General features: G+C 37.9%; 2 protein-coding genes across 2 annotated transcripts in view; one reads left to right on the top strand and one right to left on the bottom strand.

Annotated features, from left to right (window-relative positions):
• LOC123756388 (uncharacterized) overlaps window positions 1-12,712 on the top strand; it is a 49,059-nt gene extending 36,347 nt beyond the window's left edge. The window contains exons 2-4 of the mRNA XM_045739503.2: window positions 628-2,699; window positions 2,910-4,609; window positions 8,345-12,712. Of these exons, the coding sequence (XP_045595459.1) occupies window positions 2,563-2,699; window positions 2,910-4,609; window positions 8,345-8,961 (2,454 nt within the window). The 5' untranslated portion in view covers window positions 628-2,562 and the 3' untranslated portion in view covers window positions 8,962-12,712. The remainder of the gene's footprint in view (window positions 1-627; window positions 2,700-2,909; window positions 4,610-8,344) is intronic.
• A 1,973-nt stretch (window positions 12,713-14,685) lies between these two features.
• Window positions 14,686-21,337, bottom strand: part of LOC123756389 (transmembrane protein 53) — a 26,942-nt gene continuing 20,290 nt past the window's right edge. Inside the window, 3 exon segments of the mRNA XM_069331195.1 lie at window positions 14,686-19,029; window positions 20,465-20,619; window positions 21,048-21,208. Of these exon segments, the coding sequence (XP_069187296.1) occupies window positions 18,903-19,029; window positions 20,465-20,619; window positions 21,048-21,208 (443 nt within the window). The 3' untranslated portion in view covers window positions 14,686-18,902.

The raw sequence follows: 21,337 nt of genomic DNA, 5'->3' as shown, positions 1-21,337 counted from the left end.
ACTGGGCTCTATCATATCTACATTTGAAACTGTGTATGGACTGTGTGTGTGTGTGTGTGTGTGTGTGTGTGTGTGTGTGTGTGTGTGTGTGTGTGTGTGTGTGTGTGTGTGTGCGTGTGCACTCTATCATATCTGTAATTTTCTAACTCGAAACTAAGCATAATAATAACTTTTCAAGAACGCACTCAATATCGTGGCAACAATGTCTATTATTCTGGAACCCGAAATAAAATCAAGTTATGCATATTTATAAATGAAAGCCTCTGAAAAAAGAGCAACTGACTTCTATTTTCGGAGATTTAATTTTCTAGCTTAATTAAAACAAGGATTGTAATTTGTAGTGTGAATTTATATATCTGGAAATTTAAAAAAAGGTATCTTGGTGGAAATGGCAGGAACGCAAAGTTGCCATGTAGAAAATTCATAATTTTCAACATTTTCTTGTTACATTTAAACTATGAAAACTAATTTCTAACGGCTCTGCATTTTTATTGTTATTTTTATTGTATTTGATGAGTAGGAAATGAGGTCTTGTTGTAACAACTTTTGTGAAATATGAAATTTAAATGTATGCATCTGACGTTTGCATTAGTGATGCCACCACGTGTGCTTTGTTTTTATTTCCAGGGTAGAAGACAGTGTTGATCTTGGTCTCCATCTACGGTGGAGATGCGCGGTGAAACTGCGCAGCCAATCTTCTTGATGAACTTCAGCATTAGGCCTGCATGGTGAAACTGTACAGCATAACTATATGATCAAAGTGGGCATTTTACCTGTTTGGTGAAACTACACAGCAGCCCGTCTGATGAAACTGTGCATTTTACACGTTTTGTGAAACTGCACATCGGACCTGTCTGATGAAACTGTGGAGAGGACATACATAGTGGAACTCCTCAGTAAATATACACGGGAAAACTGGCGCACAGATATACGGGTTGAAAGTGCGCAGCGAATTTTCATGGTGGAATTGTGCAACGGAAATACAGGGGGCAAATACGGAATGAACCTAGGCAGAAGATATTCATGATGTAACTAAACTTCAAACATACGTGATTCGATTGAAAAGCTAAACTTATTTTTGCAACTGCGCAGTTGACATTCCCGAAAACTTGCGCAGTTGTAGAACATTGAGAAACTGCGCTCCTGGTATATATGGGATAGTTGTGCGCCGGTGGTCTACTTGGTTGACCGTTACTGTTAAATTAGTGATTTGGCTGGAGGAAACTGCGCAATGGGCTTCTATAAAACATGGAGTTGGAGTTATGTGATGAAGAATGGATTTTGCGGCAAAATAGTTAATTTGTTTACGAAATGAAACTGCGCGGTTAGCATGTCTCTCATATTCTCTGAGGAAGTACATTATGAGGTTTTGTGGTGAAATTAAACAGTTAACTGATGAAGTTTTATTTTCTAAACAAAAAAACTGCACTGTTGTTTTCTTTGAATAAGCCGCTCAGCGAATTTGATGACACAGTTAGACTTCAGGTCTTATGCTATGTTGCTGAACAGTTTCTGCCTTTTGAAACGTAACAGCAGCCGAACCAGACCAAACAGCTGTCTGCTGAAACTGCACACTAAACCAATGTCTGCTGAAACTTCTGAAACTGCTGAACCTTCATGACGAAATTGCTCGTGACGAGGTTGAATTATAATCTGCAAGTGATGAGGACAAACTGTGCACTTGAGCTACTGTCCTTAAGTTGGGATATTGTGTGAGACCGCGCAGCTTTCATGTCAGAACTGCGGCTCTGTAAGGTTTACCAATTGCGCATCGGAGGAATGAGAATCATCCGCGCATTATCAGAGATTATATACACACAGACATCACAATAACGTGATATATATCACGTTATCCTCATCAAGGAGGATAACATCAAGGCCCTTGTGAATTTGATCAGAGATTATATGTAAGGGGTGAACATATTGGGCTTTGTGTGAATATTAATTAGAAATGCCGTGGGCCGGCGTAGCAGATGATGTGTGTCGGGACTGTGCAGTAGTGAAAGGAAAGTGAAAAACACTGCTAGTAAATATTGGATGTGTGCATTGGTAGCGTGTGTTTGCGCTGTGTTGGAGAGTGGGATGAAATTGCATTGTGGGGTGGTGGTGCGTGATGGTACTACAGTGGTGGTACATTAGAGCTATACAGTAGTGGTGGTGCGTGAAATAGAGATTCACAGCGGTGATGGTGCGTGCATTAGTGTTTCATGATGGTGGTGATGCTCATTATAGTTCCCCAGTATTGGTGATGGTGTTTGTTAGGGTTCCGTAGTGGTAGTTTTGATGTATGATAGGGATTCACAGTAGTGGTAGTTTTGTTAATTTGGCTCCAGAAGGACGGTGATTGGATGACTTAGTGCTCGCAGTTGTGGTGGTTGAATATGCGCAGTGAAACAATAGAGAGGTGGTGGTAGCGTAAAGTACGCGCTGGGAGTAATACAGCGCCGAGTTGCAATTACTTGAGCTACGCTGCGGTGGTCTCGCTGGGAGTGTGGAGAGCGAAACTGCGCGCTGGAGAAGTGTAGTGACAGTGCGCAGTCGTGGAGGTGCGCAGTTGTGGTGATGGGGTGGGCGCGGGCGGTGGTGGCTGTGGTGTTGAGTATCATATCTCTGGGTATACTGAGCCTCCACGTCGCCCTCTGTGTCCACTATCCATCCCCACTCTTCGCCGTCACCCTACTTCTCAACCCCTCCCTCTGGTGAGTGTACGTCCCCCCACCCTCCCTCTCCCTCACACTGTCACATATACCGACCATCTTATATTTTTCTGCTCTGTGAGGATACTGAACGATATCTAGGAACGCTTGAGAAGTCAGTAGCATTAACAGGTCTATACAGCCATACTAGCTTTCTTTTTAATAATTACATATTTACTTATTCGTAGAATGAATAGACTTGTGTTGTGGCAGGATGTTCCTGGGCGCAGCAGGGATGGGGTGTGCCCTTGCGCTGACGTACAGGGAGAGACAGAGGAAGGTCCGGGCCGCTCTCTGTACCACCTGCCACGCCCGCTACGGCGCCACCATCGACTCCAAATGCCGTGGTCCTGACAGCCAGTGGCGGGATGGTGGACACTGCCAGCGGGGTCCCTCCAGAGCCATCTACTCGTACAACGGCAACTCTCACAAGTTCTACGCTTCTTACGGAACTATTAACGAAAAACAGACCATAAAAACTAAGCGTCCGTCTGTGCTCGGAACGACTACAGGTATCCACTCCCCGACGGAGACGCTGAAACTGAACGAAACTACTCCATTGAATACCAACCGGAAGCCACCGACGAGTTGTGAGCCAGTAAATACAGTATCAAGTAATAATGACACCATCAGTGCAGCTCAAAGCAAAAACTCGGATGAAAGTGTTGAGCTTCAACAGAGACCGGAACTTAAGTCGAATTCTGAGCCTATGGAATGGACTGGTGACGATCAGGCATTAGAGGTCAAGAGCAATGATACGTTGGCATCGCCGTCCCTGTCCCAGGAGGATAGAGACGATGCAGGCAGCGTCGTTGAGTCTCCAGAAATTCATGAGATGAACCAGCAGGCGAGTAGAGTGAACCTTTCCGTCCGACCCATTACAGAGGTTACCCCGGCGCTGACAGTCAACAGTGATGTATCTGGTGATGTGACCAGCGACTCTAGGACGTCGTCCACATCACTGGAGGAGCGGCTCCCGTGTGACTGCCTCGCTAGGTATGCTATCATGGACTATAGGAGCAGGCAGCAGCTCTACAGAACAGCGACCTACGGTCCTACTGTCCGCCGTCACCACTACACGCACCCCGAGATTCGTGCTGTCGGGAGATACAACAAAAAATTGTTAATGCATTGTAGATTACGAGATCCAAAGGATGTCCCTATTGAACTGTTCACCGCGAAGCATAGTTCTGTTAAGAATTGTTCAGCTGATCAAAATGTCACACCCGACGAAGTTGTAGGTTGTGGGTGTGGTGACGTTTTTAGTGCGTCCCGCGAGACTTCGGACAACCAGACAACATACACAGCATCCGAGCATCACACTGGTGACCAACACATTGATAATAACCCACGAACAGATCATTTAAAGTTTAACAACAATACTTCCACAGACAAAGAAAGAACACAAGAAATAAATGCCAACAGTGAGCCTGTCTCTCCGCAAACCAGATTATTCACCTTGGGGAAAGTGACAGATGAAGCTGCCTATTATCCTACTACCACAAAACTCCTGCCTGTGAAACACTCTCCTCCGTCCCCTATACAAACACCCACGACGGGGCAGGATACTGCCTCGCCTCCATCCGTCGCCTCGGCAAGTGTACCTCAGAACCTCACACAAGACCGCAGGTCCCACCACTCCACTCAAGGTCCCATCCGCGAAGACAGTGTGGACTCCTGTCAGGCCCAAGACCCCAAGTGTCGGGACTTGGACGATGCTTCAGTCTCATCTGAGAGCGGCTTGCTACCAAGTAGCAGTAAGGCGTCCTCGGTGGGTCGTGACTTCCTAAAATCCCCGTTGTGGCGGTCGTTCCGGGGTGTGAAGAAGGACGTTAAGGCAGCTTCTGGTGGTGACTCCGACCAACACAGAGAGAGCGGCCAGCTTCAGCCTGATTCTGACGCGCCTCAGCCTGGTAGGTGTCTTATTTCAAATTAATACTGGAAATGGTGAACAAAAGACTACATTGGTGCAGTGGTGCAGTCTTGACGGCCATAGAGCCTCGTGCATAACAAACAACACAACTAAACACACACACACACAAACACACAAGGGTCTCGCAGCTGAGTGGACAGCGCTCGGGGGTCGTAGTCCTAAGGACCCGGGTTGTGTTTTAGAGAGAAATATATGAATTATAAATATAGAGGAAAAATAAATTGATAAGAAAGGCGGGGTTCAAGAGCTAATAGCTCGATTCTACAGGTACAAATTGTAAAAGCACACAAAAAAAAAACATTCGCACGCGCGCATATAATATCCTCCACCAGAAATAATAACAATCATTCTTTTACTGTAATGAGAGCATGAACAAGTGACAGATGCGATGCGTTTGAGACACCAGTCATACCTAGAGATATACCAGTCATATCTCGAGATATACCAGTCATATCTCGTGATATATCAGTCATATCTCGTGATATACCAGTCATATCTCGTGATATAACCAGTCATATCTCGTAATATACCAGTCATATCTCGTGAAATAACCAGTCATATTTTGAGATATATCCAGTCATATCTCGTGATATACCAGTCATATTTTGAGATATATCCAGTCATATTTTGAGATATATCCAGTCATATCTCGTGATATACCAGTCATATTTTGACATATATCCAGTCATATTTTGAGATATAACCAATCATATCTTGTAATATACCAGTCATATCTCGTGATATAACCAGTCATATCTCGTAATATACCAGTCATACCTCGTGATATACCAGTCATACCTCGTGATATACCAGTCATATCTCGTAATATAACCAGTCATATCTCGAGATATAACCAGTCAATCCTTGACCTTCAGGACTGACAATAACGTGTCATATCTCGTTAACTATTGCTGTTATGGTGTTAATATTGAAATTCCATAAGAAAACCTTTACCAAAAGAAGTAAATCAATGCGGTAAATACATTGAGCGTATTTTCAAAACGATTCTATGGCTGGTTTAGATTTTGAGTTTTGAGAAATTTTGAGATTTCAGGACCGTCGTCCAGTGGCCGCGGTTTTGGCGGCAAATTTCCCAAATTGATTTTAAGTTATAATTTCTTATAAAGGTCATCTTGAAATTACCATACAGTATAGTGTATTAATCATTACTGGGTATTCAGTAATTTGAATATTGACTGGAATTAAATATATTTTATTTGTGTTTTTACTTGTTTATTGAATAGGTAAGTTGATTAGTTAATTGACTGATTAATTTTTTGTTTTAATACATATTTGTTACTATATTGGAATTTTTTTTATCAGCTAAATAACTGCTGGCTATAGGCCTATATATATATATTTTTAATTTTATTTAACAATGCCTTATTTTAATGTGTTGGCAAGCTATATTGACTCATTCCGCTTTATTCATTGAATAAATGGTTGTTTTGTTAAATAATTATTCAAATTAAATATGTATTTTTTATTTTATTTATTTGAAATCTCAACCATCCTTATGGTAAGAGCCTTGATAGGCGAGGTGGCCCAAGCTCTTGATACAAAGAGCAGATGACGGTAGGTAGTGAAGCTCCTCTCTCCTGGCCTCAGGTGACAGGTGAGACGAACGCCTGGCCTCATGGCACACATACTTGTCACACATGGAAACACATATACTGTAAAAATATTCCCCTTATGTATTCCCCGTTTACCTTAACCTAGAAGTCGAGTCTGCTTAGGAACTGCGACTCGTAGGGAGCAACATGCTTCTTTGGTGGTGACAAGAGGTGACGTGAAAGCTTCAGTGTGGGCATTCTAAAGCAGTCAGCTTCCTTATGACGTGTACTATTCTTGGTGTACTTATTCTACATATTCCCCACACTCCCACGGTCCTTGATAGACTGGGTGGTGTGTGGGGATGTAGAAATATGAAAGTCCTCGGCTTTTTATACTTCTTTTTCATCCCCGGAAACTCATATGATGAGTGCCCAGGTCCATAAGTCTTCTGGAACATCTGCTTCTCTATTTCAACCGGCAGAGTTCACTAGTAGTTCTACAGCTGCCCGTACAGTGGACCCTGACCTTCATTCCGACTTTCAGGCTTCTCTTGTAACACTGTGGTCAATTGATGACCAGACCACACACTAGAAGGTGAAGGGACGACGATGTTTCGGTCCGTCCTGGACCATTCTTCGCATCGACTTGAGAATGGTCCAGGACGGACCGAAACGTCGTCGTCCCTTCACCTTCTAGTGTGTGGTCTGGTCAACTTACTTTAGCCACGTTATTGTGACTCATCGCCTGCACTGTGGTCCATCTAAAAGTCCCCAAGAAAGACAGCCACTTCGAGCACACTCTCAGTCACTGTTACAGCAATACCTTGTACTCCCCCTTTTCAATACAGTGAAAGCCCGCCGCTGGGATCCGTGGGCTTTTACCGGGACACGTCACTAGCGTCGCTGTCCTCAAACCCTCCCCCAACAGATTCTGTTCCTTGTTATCGTACAATGTACGCAGTGAGGGCTGATGTCCTCCCACATTTCAACCCCTTCAAACATCTTAATATTGAAACTATGTAAGGAAAAGAATTATGCATTGACGATACACTTTTCAATCCTACGAATACATCTTTTGCCCGAAACGCTGTGCGAATTAGTGGCTTTAAGCTTATATTTCACTAGCTCTGTCTAGAAATACAACATTTTGCTTGTAACTCATTTTGTATGTGTGTACTTTTACCTGCATAAACTATTATTATTATGATTATTATTATTATTATTATTATTATTATTATTATTATTATTATTATTATCTTCCGGCTACAAGAGGAAACCTGATTATTCCTCTTCTCCCATACTACCCTCCCATCCTAAAGGTTTTAAATTACTGTTCCTACACAATCACTACATCCTTAACCGTTCTTTACTCCACTACGGGCTCACCATAGCCCGTGCTACTTGAAACTTTTGTTCAGAGTAGCTGAATCTAAAACAATAACAACAACACAACCGTTCCCTTCCACGCCTTCAGCTATGCCAATCAATTCGATACTGATTTGACATATCACGACTCTGGTATATATATAATGTATACAAACTTCTCTCTTTCTCTATATACCCGGTAATTTTTTTTTATTTTGTTCTCGCGGATTTTATGGTAATTTATCAGAGCTTCTTTTAATTAATCTGAAAATATTCTCTATTTTGTGTATACCTCCAGGAAAAGTAGCTCGGTGCGCTCGTCTAAGTGGTTTACACCATTCTGAGACGCCCAAAACATTATAGTAACACATTCCTCTTAATTCGGCAGAATGATCCTTTTCTTCCATTAACTTTTAAGACATTCCACTGTTATTTGTTCATTCTTCCATAAATGGTTTGCAATCTATTCTCCTAGCATACCACCTAGTTTAGCAATTTCCCTAGCTAATTTGAATGTCTTATGGCAACACTTCTACCTGAAATGTAAATGTTTAAGGGGTTTTAACTGCTGGTATATTTTATGGAATGGCAGAGTTAACACTCACGGTGGTGTTTTAAGAGACGTTTCATGTCCTCCTGCTCCCATATTGACATCTTGAGAAATACATCAGTACTGTACACCTCATTTTTATCTGTAGCACGAATAGTGTTTTAGAGCCATGCTGCTGAGCACTTTTTTTCTGATAATTTACTTACTTGCAGCAGAATAATAATGGTCTTCACTCTCTTGCCCGCAGAGAGCAGTGGGAGCCAGCATCGGTCTGGTCAGCACCGCCTTAAGTCACTCTTATCCAGCAGCAGGAGAGCTCTCACAAGACCCAAACGAATGCGTTTCTCTGGAGCCTCCGAGCGAAGGACACCCTTGAGATTCTCCCAGGCATCCCCATCAACTTTCTCTTCTTCAAGAGACACTCCAACTTCCATGACAACACTCAAAGAAAGAAGATCCCCATCTTTGACCTTAACGATGAGGAAATCAAAGATTACTGCATCCTCTTCATGCAAGAATGGAAGTACCTTTGCATCACCATTGCCTTCATCACCAGCCAGGGCTGTGAAGTCCTTAGTGATGAGAAATATACACAGAACTACTGGACGGTCTAGTAAGAGTAGTGGACCAGTCCTAACACCTGAAACTACTACTGCTGGAGGTTCAGGTGACAAAACAGACTTAAGGGCGCCTCAAGATGAATCACCACCACCATATTCAACCTCCCCAGCATCTACGTCCAGCTCCCCCTGCCCATCGGTGAGACCCAAGGAGCGCAAGAAGCAGAAGACCCGCCTCAAGAGCAAGCATCATGCAGGGAGTACAGATTCCGTCTTGTTATTGAGTGATGACACGACAGAGTAATGGTTGTAGAACTCTGTCAAGATTCATTATGCTGACTGATGTACATCAAAACATTAAAAATGCTTGAACCTCCAGAGAATTTTGTGAAGAGGTGTGGTGTTAGAAATTCTGACGAGAAGGCTAATTTGAGTGGTTTACTTTTACAAGTGATATGTGTAAGAATTACCAGATGTAAGTACATATCATTTCTTTTTTTGTGCTAAAATTAATTTGAAATACATATCTTTACCCAATATGAAACATTTGCAAGAAGCACATTTCCTATTTACATGTGGCAGATGGGTATATATTTTCATTCATGTTCCAGTACTGATAGTGTATATTTTTAATGTTTACACTACTATTATAACTACAGTATTACTTGTATTATTATGTCCATGTGATATCTGAAGAATGGTATGAATCACATATCAGCTTTGAACTTACAACATAATTGTATGGTAGTGCAAGAGGAACCCTGTAGCTTGTTATAATTCGGCCCTTATAATGGCCCCTAATGGCCCTTAAACCCCCTAATAGCAGGTGCAAATAAAGGGGGAAATTTTGAACGATATCTCCAAAACAAATAAGCATAGTTGCACAAGAATTGACATAAACATACCTTGATACCTGGTGATACTCCCATTTCTCTTTTGCAAATAATATCTAAATTAGTTTTGCATCAAAACCAGTTATATGATTTTAAATATACAGTATGTCAAAAACAGTTAAAAAGATATAAAATTAAAACTTTTGTTGTGTAGGTTCTAGAATCATATCATAAATGTAAATTTTGTATTATAACCAAAATACAGGTAGCTTTATAGGTCACAAATTCTTCGTAACTGCAACAGGTGAAAGTGATGCTAGCCTCTGATCAAATATCTTGGAATACAACTACCGTAATTTAATTGAAATTGTTTTACATTTTATGTTGAATAATTACACATATTTACTTTGTGCTCTAGCCAAATTGTGATCAATTTAAAAATAACATTGTATACATATGCTTGGCATCCCTTACTCCACCAGTATATTCACTATACATTACAGTATAGTCATCTCTTGCTCTCCACCTTCACCTCACTCACCTCTACCACCACCATACCAACTGTCACTACAGCTACAACCTCCACTATAACCACAACCATATCTAAAACCACTATGAATGCAACCACCACAACCAACACTTACAAACAAAACCATCTGTAATCACAACCATTATGAACATTAAAATCTCTATATTCACAACCAAAACTACAAATACTACAGTACATTCACTAGAAAATACCACATCTACTAGAAACACCAAAATCACCACTACTACAGCCAGAACCAGAACTCTGCCACAACCTACACTTCAACCACCACCACTTCAACCACTACTAACCACAACAAATACAAACTCTACCAACACAGACACCACACAACAATCAGAATCAATACAAACACATTCATCACCTTTCTATGTTCATGATAATCACTCATGCTCATTACACCAGCTTGTGCTCATTACAATACTCTGAAATCACCGGGCTCCGTCCTCATTACATTGTATTCTGAGATGTGCCAGAGCAAGTATACTTTTCTCAACTGACGTCATGAGATTGAAATGTATCTAAAATAGGAATTGAGATTATCGAGCCCCGGAATGGGAAACAAAGGTTATTCAGCACTATAGATTTGTTGGTGCTATAGATCTATTGTACCAAAATTATCCATGCAACAGACTTACTCATATATATTTCAGAACTATTTCAATCATTTCTTATTTCACCTCGGCATGGATTTTTTTGTTACCAAAGTGATATGATAATGTGTACCATGTTTATTGGGACTAATGCAGGCCTATATCTGCATAATACAGTATTCAATATCTTTTCTATCAACTGTATTCCATTCCAGTTAAGTGCTTTGAAAAGAGGTCCAATAAGCCTCACTAAAAATGACAGTACAGAATACCAGTATTTATATATCTTCAGCTCATGTTGAGTCATTTAGAGAAAATAATGTTTTCTACTTAACTTGAGCATTTAGTAACTATTTCCACAACTGTATAGTTTATTGACCCACCATTTTATCAATGAATAACAATGTCTTTCTATCTGCTTCCAACTTCAAGCATTAGAACACTATGGATGTCAAATGAGAAAGCTATTGTCAATCTGAACAGGAATTTGGGTAATAGTTGATAGAGTTTAGAGATGTGAGAAGTTAATCTGGTCTACCTTAACAATTTTAATCTTTCATTCTGGAGAGCAAGTACTGTATATGTTACAGTATAAAGAAATAGTGTACGACGTATATTAACTTTGTAAAGAAATGCAAATAATTCATATATTAATAGCCATCAATAATGTTTTGCTATACAGGCCTCATTTTGTTATGCAATGTAATTTTACGAGACATTTCATATCAGTATTATTTACCAGACATGCTTTATCACAAAGCAGTGCCATTTGATGTCCACTTCACTATTTCCACCATAAGTAAGCCCTTTAAGTAAACACTGTTTTTCCTATTCTTAATTTTCTTTCCCTTGTAATTATTTGTGTTTTTTCTCTTTCTTCTCTACCTTACATATACTTACTGATCCTTCAAAACATACATACATACAAAAACTAATACATACATGACATCTCCAGGAATTTTTTTTTTAATTTGGATGATAATGTAACATATCAAATTGATAAAAATTACATATTTTTTATTTTTTATAAAAAGCTTGTTTATAATGATGGCATTTTTTTTTTTTAATTCCCTCTCTTACATAGTTACATATGTTTTAAACCTTAATATCACAAGAACTACTAGAATCCATTGTACTGAAATTCTGTAAGGCACAAGCATTCATAAATTCCAAATATGTAAGGTATTATTTCATGGAAGTGATATAGTTTTACCCTATTATTTTCTCGCATTGAATTCCTTGGGTAAGATGAACTTTTAACAGATTTTGGGTAGAAGTGTCATATTTAAAGGTGTTGGATACATTAGCCTGAAATGCTGTGTTAGTGGCTTTGAGAGACTGTACCAATTAATCACAAAACCTGTAATATCATAACCAACTGTACCTTCTTGTACATATATAAATTAGGTTCAGAGGTGTGAGTTGCTCAAGGTGTTATATTAAACTACACAATGTAAGCTTATTGCAAGCCTTCATAGATGTTACCAAATACATAAAAGTATGGTAGTTTTTTGTAGTAAAAGTATGTTTAGTTAAAACATTTTTCATAATTTATATTCAACTAGATAAATGTATGCTTTAGAGTACACATTATTATGCCAGTAAATTTCCATCATAATATTTTATTTGTTAAACATATTAATCTTATTCATGGGAACACGGTTTTTTGTCAATCACCTTGTTATCCTAAATAAGGTGGTTGTGTAACTTTGTTCTGAACAGTGAACATTTATTAACAACTTTTCCAATAATACTGTAATCACAGTCACTCTTCACATTTCATTACCAATCATCCAGTTTAATCTAATCAAGTGGTTTAATTGAATTTTTCAATTTATATTGCATTACAAAAATTTCACTGTTCTGCTGTAAAGAAATTTCACAACACTTAACACTGATTTAGTAGGTCATCTAATGTTAAGAAATTATATAATATAGTATTTGTTTTAGCTGAAGAATCCTTTATGAAGATGACAGACTGGTTAGAGGTATTCTGCCTTTGGGTACCGAAAGGTTTGTTGGTCTGGACAGAATTAATTTTTGTTAGCTTGAAATGTTGCCCTTTGTTATATTTGTTAGTTTATATCTAATATAGTCAGCTAGTCTGAGAAAACCAGCATCGAAGAACTTAAGTCGTAAATTTCTGTTCAAACAATACTTGCTTCGTCATAGATTTGTGTGGCAATACTGTTTATAATTTAATTTTTTTCCAATATGTATTAAGCTATTGAAAATAACTTTGAGCACCTACAGCTAGAAATTATTACAATTAATTTATATGTCTGCCTTTAATCAATTATAAAATTTCCTAAGTGTTATTAATATCTTGTTCAAGTAGAGCATCTTTTTTTACCACTTTTAATGTTGTCAAACACAGCCTACAGTAGAATAGATATGATAAATATATATTTACATCAACAAAAACATTTGTTACTCACCATTTGTAGTCTATTTAGAATAAGTATACTGTACTGTACTGTACATAACAAATTATATGCATATCAAAGATTTAAAGCTTTAATTAGGAATATATATTTCACTATATCAAACTGTATAACAATTTCAGTATTTGATGCTTCATGGAGTAAAACATATATTTCAAAGCTTCTATTTCTGTTGTATGCATGACAATAAAGATAATAAATTATTTTATCTGGAAAAATTTATATATTTACATGCAATACATAAGATCATGTTTGGAAATTTGGTCGGGAACAATCAGGCTATTATATACAGTAATTGTCTGTATATATTTCATTTTCCAAGTAAAAATGGGGTAAAAATGAACATAATTGTCTTCATTCCATATTGTTTTTCTCCAGTAACCTGGAGAAAGGAGAAAATTCTTCACTCACTAATCCACTCTACAGCCTATGCTAATATATTATGTATAGATAATGTTTACGGGCTCACCATAGCCCATGCTATTTGGAACTTTTTTTTTCTGAGTAGCTGAATCTAAAATAACAACATATAGACAATGGTTCTATTCACTCACATCCACTCTCGTGCATTCTTTTCCAGCATGAAATCGGGATAAGCTTTGCAAAATCTTCAAATAACACCCCACATTTTTTAAGAGCAGATTCCCTGCATAAGCCTAGCATGGTCTACACTTGCATTTTGTGCCCTCTACAATGCTGCAATATATCCCTCACCATTTTCTGTAACACAAGTTAGACAAAGATACAAAGGAATGGGATAAAGGACTATACAGTATTTTTCCTGATGTACAATTCGTGTTGGGACACTGAGGCAAAATCATATTTTATATGGAAAGTTAGTGGATTCAGTAGGATCCCAGGTTAAATCATTTATTAGTATATTGTGATCCAGTGGGTTAAGGTGCACGAGTGGAGTGACTCAAGAGTGATAGTTTGCATCTCTAGTGCACTTCAATGATTTGTGCACATTGTGACAAATGTTTTAGGTATTGCTTAGTCATTAATAACAGGTAGGAGTGCAACAGGGTGTCAAAAAATATTTCATTCTGGAAAATCAAATCAGGAACCATTCAATCACAAGGAGTCCAACCACTTGGGCTGGATGGTAGAGCGTCGATCTTGCTTCGTGCAGGTCGACGTTCAATCCCCGACCATCCAAGTGGTTGGGCACATTCCTTCCCCCGTCCCATCCCAAATCCTTATTCTGATCCCTTCTAAGTGCTATACTGGTATAGTCGTAATGGCTTGGTGCTTGCCCCTGATAATTCATTCCTTCAATCATAAGGACCTCAACAGCTATACTTAAAGTTGAATTAAGTTTCCCTTTTACAAAATAAAAACTCCTTCATTGAAAAGAATTTCCATTTAACATTATGATGCAGCAGCCTCCACTACGGTGGTTCCTTAACCTTCACACCTTCAACTACCCTGAAATTTATCCATTTACTTTATGGCAAGTACAGAAGCCTGACAATGGTGCAGTTAACTGTAGTGATTGAAGATATAAATAAATATTCTAAGTGAAACATACAATAAGTTGGGACTCAAAAAGTGTCTATTGCAATGCAGACTAAAAATATTGTGTAGGTTTTTAATGTGGTAAATAACACATTTCAGACTGTGCAGACATTTAATATTTAAGCAAACTTTGTGCCTTCATACATTAATATATTATATAAAGACAAGAATATAACAAAACATTAAAAAATAATTCTGTACACAAAACTATTTTTTATGCAAGCTGTTTCCATACAGCTGGAGGGAATATATTTTGTAAACTTCTAAAATAATTAGTAAAATATAATGGAAGTTATTTTTAATTACAGTATAAACAAATCTAGCCAGTCAACACAACTATTAAAACCCCCAAAGAAATTTTAAGACAAAACCTCTTAACTAATTAGCTTGTGCTTAGCCATTCTGCATCAATAGCAAAGAAATGTACCATAAAATGAAAGTTATTTTTTCTTACACTTCCCCTTCCTTCCCTTTTTCTTTGTGCAAACACATGACTGAAATATGAAAAGCAAAGATCACAAACTTATCCAAGCTGTCAACCTCAACCTTTGTTTACTGTTTCATCAGCTTAGGTTTATTTGAACTTGGTAAGAAAAATGCTTGAAAAACAGGAATACACACTATAAAACTATTCTGCAGTTACATACAGATAATAAAGAGTACACACACACTACAGATAGGACTGTTAACTAGCACAGACCTGCAGAAAAATGTTGTTAATACTTTTGCACAACTTTCAGCCATGGATTTTATTGTTAATATTGTTTCTGCATAATTGAATTATGTAGAATGCCATTAGAAAGTTAATTTGAGTATGCATGTTTGTTTATACGATCTTTAAAGAATTTTCCACCTTCATAGGTTGGAGAGGCATCGGCCCAGAGAGAAAAAAAACAGGGGGAAGGGGAAATAGCATTGATAAAATAGGCTATAGACAATTCCAAAATAAATATATAGGTACACCTATTTCCTCATTTACCTTTGTTTTTGTTTTTTTGCATTTTACACATTTATCATCATCTTAACATGCTTTCACAATCAGCACTGACTAGTAAAAGCATTCACAGTGATCCATTAAACAAAAATGTTATCACAATCAGTATTGACTAGTAAAGGCATGCACAATGGCCTATTAAATGCAAAACTCACCAAAGTCATTAAATTAGAAAACAAATATGTTTCTATATGAAATTTCATGAAATACAGCATGTACAGAACTCACTCTCTCTCCCTCCACACTGTGTTCATTTAGACTAAGTAGAGCTGCATTTATAATTAAGACAAAAATATAATTATAAGAATGATAATAATACCTAATAAAGTTAACATTGTGGTAAATGCCAAGATCTTCATTGATGACTCAGTCCCAAGTAACCTTTAACAAATCAATTGTATATTGTTGATGCAACTGCCCTTAATCAGTTGTAACAAGAGAACATTACAGTAGAACAGCAGAATACTTTAACAATGGAACATATCTGGTTGAAGCTATATCAGTCTAGCTACAGAGAAGGAGAATTCACACTTCATACAGCCATGAACAACGGCCACATCAGGTCAGGTCAAGTGCATAGAAAATAATGATGCTCTCACTCATGTTGCACCCTTGCTAATCCACTTATGATTACTAATCTACATCAAAATACGCTAAAGGACTTTACACGCACCAACAGTTGTATAGAAGATCAAGCATAGACTGAGTAGACAGAGCGAGGGCCGTGTGTGGGGGTGTGCATGGTGCACGGACCACTGGAATACGAAAACATCAAGTACCTCAGATTTGGTGAAATGTGCTGGGAAATCTGAAATATATACTGTGTGTGTATATACTTACAGTATACACATATATAAATAATGTATGTATGTATGTATGTAGGATCACCATACTCTCAATGTACAGTATATGGGATATTCTTGACTCTTAACACAAGAAATAGTTTAATATACTGCATATAAAAAAATGTTATAAAAATAACATTTAGTATAATGTTTATGAAGGAAGTGAGAACAGACAAAAGATCAGCCATATATTTATGCATGTTAGTTGCTCAAGCATTTATCCAAGTTCTAATAATTAAGTTAATTTGATTTTCTTGCCTAAATCCTGCCAATATTTTTGGTCTACCAGCTATATATCAGCTTATTAGCTGTGGTAAATGTCCTAGCTAATGCAGAATACTGGACAGGTTACGTATACCTGAGTTTCCCAGCGGGTTTCTCAGTTGTCTCTCCAGAGTACAGTACAGATGTCAAAAAAGTGATCGGCAGTGGGCGGCTTCTCTGGCTTAAACACACATTACTGGACATCAGCTGAACTACATTAGAGTTGCCAAATCTGAATGCATAAAAACTCTGGGACCATGATTAGTAGGGATCTTTAGCAATATAATCAGATGTTATTCTTTATCTTGCACTTGTTAGGCCCCATTTAAATTATGTAGTTCAATTTGCAACACCAGACTACAGAATGCACATAATTTCATTTTAACATCAACAGAGAATGAGGCCAGTGTTAATTCTCTGAAATTAAAAACCTTCCTTCTGGAGAGAGATTAAGAATGTTTAATTTACATTCTCAAGAAAATCAAAGAAAAAGGGGAAACATGTCTGAAGTACCAGGTATATAACTGTATGAAAGAATACAAAATAGGGAGCATTCTGATGACGCTAACATGCATCATCTGATTTCGGAACTTCCGAGAATCACTTGCTTATCCTTTCTAATTTCAATTATGATGAGACACTTAAAGTACTGAGCACAGTGTGTGCAGAGCTTATCAGGGGTCCAACCAAAGGGGTCCAACCAAAGTATTAGGGGACCAACCAAAGAACCAAAGTATCAAGGATCTAACCAGAGCATCATTGGACCAATCAAATTATCATGGAACTAACCAAAGTAGCATCAGGGAACCAACCAAAGAATCATAGAACCATCCAATGTATCAGGTGACCAACCAAAGTTTTAAGGGACCAATCAACGTATCAGGGAGACCACAGTATCAAAGTATCGGGTGGGGGGGGGGGGGCTAACTAAATTATGGTATCATGGTCTAACCAGATATCATCTCAGCCAGCCATCCCATCACTCAGGACAATAATTGCTTTGCCTGTGCAATGAAAGTTATATTTACTTTCTTTTTACAGCAATATAGGCATATCTGCACACATTGCCATATTTTTCCTTTATAGTGTAATTAAGCTGAAAAATAAATGAGGAATGATATGTCCATGAACATGTGTACATTCAGTGCCATCATGCTTAATCCATTAATACACCTTTAATTTCATATACACTCCTAAAACATTCATTTGCAAATATTCTGACACCCAATTTATAGCTATAACCCAAAAAATAACCTAGAAAATGTAAAACAAGTACAATAGAAATATTTCAAGTGTCAGTGAGTGGGATCCTTGAGAAGCCAGAAACATTTATAGTTGAACATGTGGTGAGGGCCAGAATGTTCACCTCACCTTATATATTATATACAAATAGTTGTTAAACACACTATCGTGGAAATAAACATTTCACTCACTTGGCCACTAGGAGCCTTGAGCAGCCGACCCTATGAGTTTGAGGCAGAAACTCTACCACTGTACTATTGATAGCCACAATAGGAAAGGTTTCAAAGACAACAATCTGCTGCCCAACTGATGTATCACATGAGTGAGTTTAGTTGGGTATAAATATGAGCTGCCTTGTATACTCCAAATAGGCCATCTGGATTTCCCCATATTTTAATATTCTCAAGATTTATTCTAAAAGTTTAAAATATTAAGGATACATTATTAGACAGTCTCTGTGGTGTAGTGGTAAGACACTCACCTGGCGTTCCGCGAGCACTATGTCATGGGTTCGTATCCTGGCCGGGGAGGATTTACTGGGCGCAATTCCTTAACTGCAGCCTCTGTTTAACGCAACAGTAAAATGTGTACTTGGATGAAAAAATGATTCTTCGCGGCAGGGGATCGTATTCCAGGGACCTGCCCGAAACGCTACGCGTACTAGTGGCTGTACAAGAATGTAACAACTCTTGTATATATCTCAAAAAAACAAAAAAAAAAATTAGATATTAAAATTTTGCAAGATCAAATAATTTTGTTGGCATTCAAAAGCAATTTATATTTTATTTTTCAGTTACTTTACTTTCTGAAATACCTGTGATCCTTTTCATTTTTTCTTTGATAATCTACTTTGCAAGTAACCTTTTTATTTTAATCTGTACATTTGGAAAGCTACAAATTTACAAGGATTTTCTCCCTACACTCTCAAAGTGCTGTACATAATTTGATAAGAACTTTGTCTATGGCTAATCACTCTTGTGTTTACCCACGTCTCCAGCAGTGGTGGTCGGCTGCTCCACGACTATCATGTCCTTGCTCAGGCACAATGACAAGAAAGAATACACAGACTCCCTATACTCTTCTGGGTGCATCCTGAGGGTATAGAAGACAAACATTAAATTCATTTATCTATAGGATATGTATATTTGCAGTGTTATGTGCCTATAATAAGTATACAACATTAAATTCTCCCAGTGATAATGCTGAGGCTATATATTGCTATGTACTGTACTGTAATGTAGAAAACTGAATGAATTGGTTGGTGATCTTTTTGAGGATCTTTAACCTTCTTTCCCTTATATTGCCCTTCTATGCTCTCCGAGCTAAGATTTCCCTACCCCATGAAAGCATGGAATGAGCTAATAATAATGATATAATACTAAAAGAGAGAGAGAGAACCCAATATGAATGTATTACATGTCAAACCAATCCAAATTATTTTGACATTGAGGTCAATACTGTATATCATTGAGAGAAGTAAATGTAGTTAAGGGGCCTGACAGCCGAGTGGATAGCTCTTCGGATTCGTAGTCCCGAGGTTCCGGGTTCGATACCTGGTGGAGGCAGAAACAAATGGGCAGAGCTCCCTTTACCCTGATGCACCTGTTCACCTAGCAGTAAATAGGTACCTGGGAGTTAGACAGCTGCTACGGGCTGCTTCCTGGGGGTGTGTAACAAAAAGGAGGCCTGGTCGAGAACCAGGCCGCGGGGACTCTAAGCCCCGAAATCATCTCAAGATAACCTCAAGAAGATAGTATACCATAGAGAAAAAGATACATAATATACCCCAAGGAGAAGGATATACATTATACCATAGGGAGAAAAATATACAATATACCTGTGATCCTATGTCGAGTGTGGCCGATATGTCATCAACATCATTTTCATCGTTCACATTTCTTGTCACAAGAAATTCTAAATTTTCTTTCACATTTAGCAATGAAGCAATGAACAGGTGGGGGGGGGGGGGGGGGAAGTTGAGGTGCACAATAAATGATCAGATAGGAGATGAGGGATGTACAGGAAATAGATGAGGGGTGGCACAAGAGATAATTAGAGAGGAGATAAGGAAGGCATGAGATAATTAAAGAGGAGATGAGGGAGGTACATGAGACGACTAGAGAGCAGTTGAGAGAGGCAAACATTTGCAAAACATTAATGAATTTCTGCAAAATTTTGTTTTCAAAACAAACAAAAGATTCCTCCTACATATTACATCATTTATAAGAAATGATGGAAATAGATTTAGAGAATCAGTTGTTGTCAGAATAAAGCCGGAGTACCTTTATCACTGATATGGGGTTTTGGTTGATGAAAAGGAAAATAGTGAAATGAATGGCAGTCATTGCTGACAGTAATGACCCAGTATAAAAGACATCAGGTAATAACAAACAAAAAGTAATATCTATAAAGAAGCAGAAGTAATTCTTTATCTTGTTTGTGAAAACCAACTCCTACCTATAATGCTGAACATGGAGAGGAGGAGTTCCTACTTATAATGTTGAATATGGGGAGAAGCAGTGCCTACCTGTAATGTTGAACATGAGGAGAATCAGTCCAACACTTCGCAACAACAGGGACCCCTAGTTTCTGCCGCTCCGTGATGAAAAACTCAACATCATCAGAACTAATTAATTTGTCAGCTTGAGAGTATAAAAATAGCTGTGGGCATCGAGCAACATCCTGAAAGGCAACAAATTTATAGAATTTCTTCTTGGCAAATCATTTAAATTATAAAGACTTAATATGTGATCTTCACTTTACCATGTTACAATAACAAGAATGGACAATAAGCAACATGTCAATAGAACTCAAACTTTCTTAGCTAAACTACATTTTGCAAATACAGTATTATAATTGTACATATTTGATTACATTAGCATACATAAACAACTTTTCTCTTATTGCCTTTGATACTCATAAAGTATCTTATATTAAGATATTTTAATATTATCTAAAGTATTTTCAACGATATTGAAAACTTAATTTTCAATATCGTTTCCCCTAATTATTTCCAAGCCGATAGCTCCTCACCTCATAAAAGTAGGAATGGGGTAATGATGATTTGCAGTCTATAAATATTTATTACACGTCACAAAAATACAAATTACCTCAACCAAAGCCCAGGGAGGATGCTTAGGAAGTTTACCGGAGATAATGGTCCACAAAACAGAGAGAAGCCCATAACTTAAAATGTAGAATGCCATTCCCAGTGATGCACAGAGTTTCTTCCATATAGGTCCTGGCGTTGCTTCATACATAGCACGCACCCCTACAATGGAGAAGTAGTGACTCCAACTCTTATATAGTAAAAATGACATTGTATTTACAATATTAATATGTAATATGGTTTAAGTTTATTGAAATCTAAAAAGATTGTTTAAATCCAGACCAATTTGTT

Source organism: Procambarus clarkii, chromosome 25 (genome assembly GCF_040958095.1).
Source record: "Procambarus clarkii isolate CNS0578487 chromosome 25, FALCON_Pclarkii_2.0, whole genome shotgun sequence".
Classification (NCBI taxonomy): Eukaryota; Metazoa; Arthropoda; class Malacostraca; order Decapoda; family Cambaridae; genus Procambarus; species Procambarus clarkii.
This window is presented reverse-complemented; position numbering and strand designations above follow the sequence as displayed.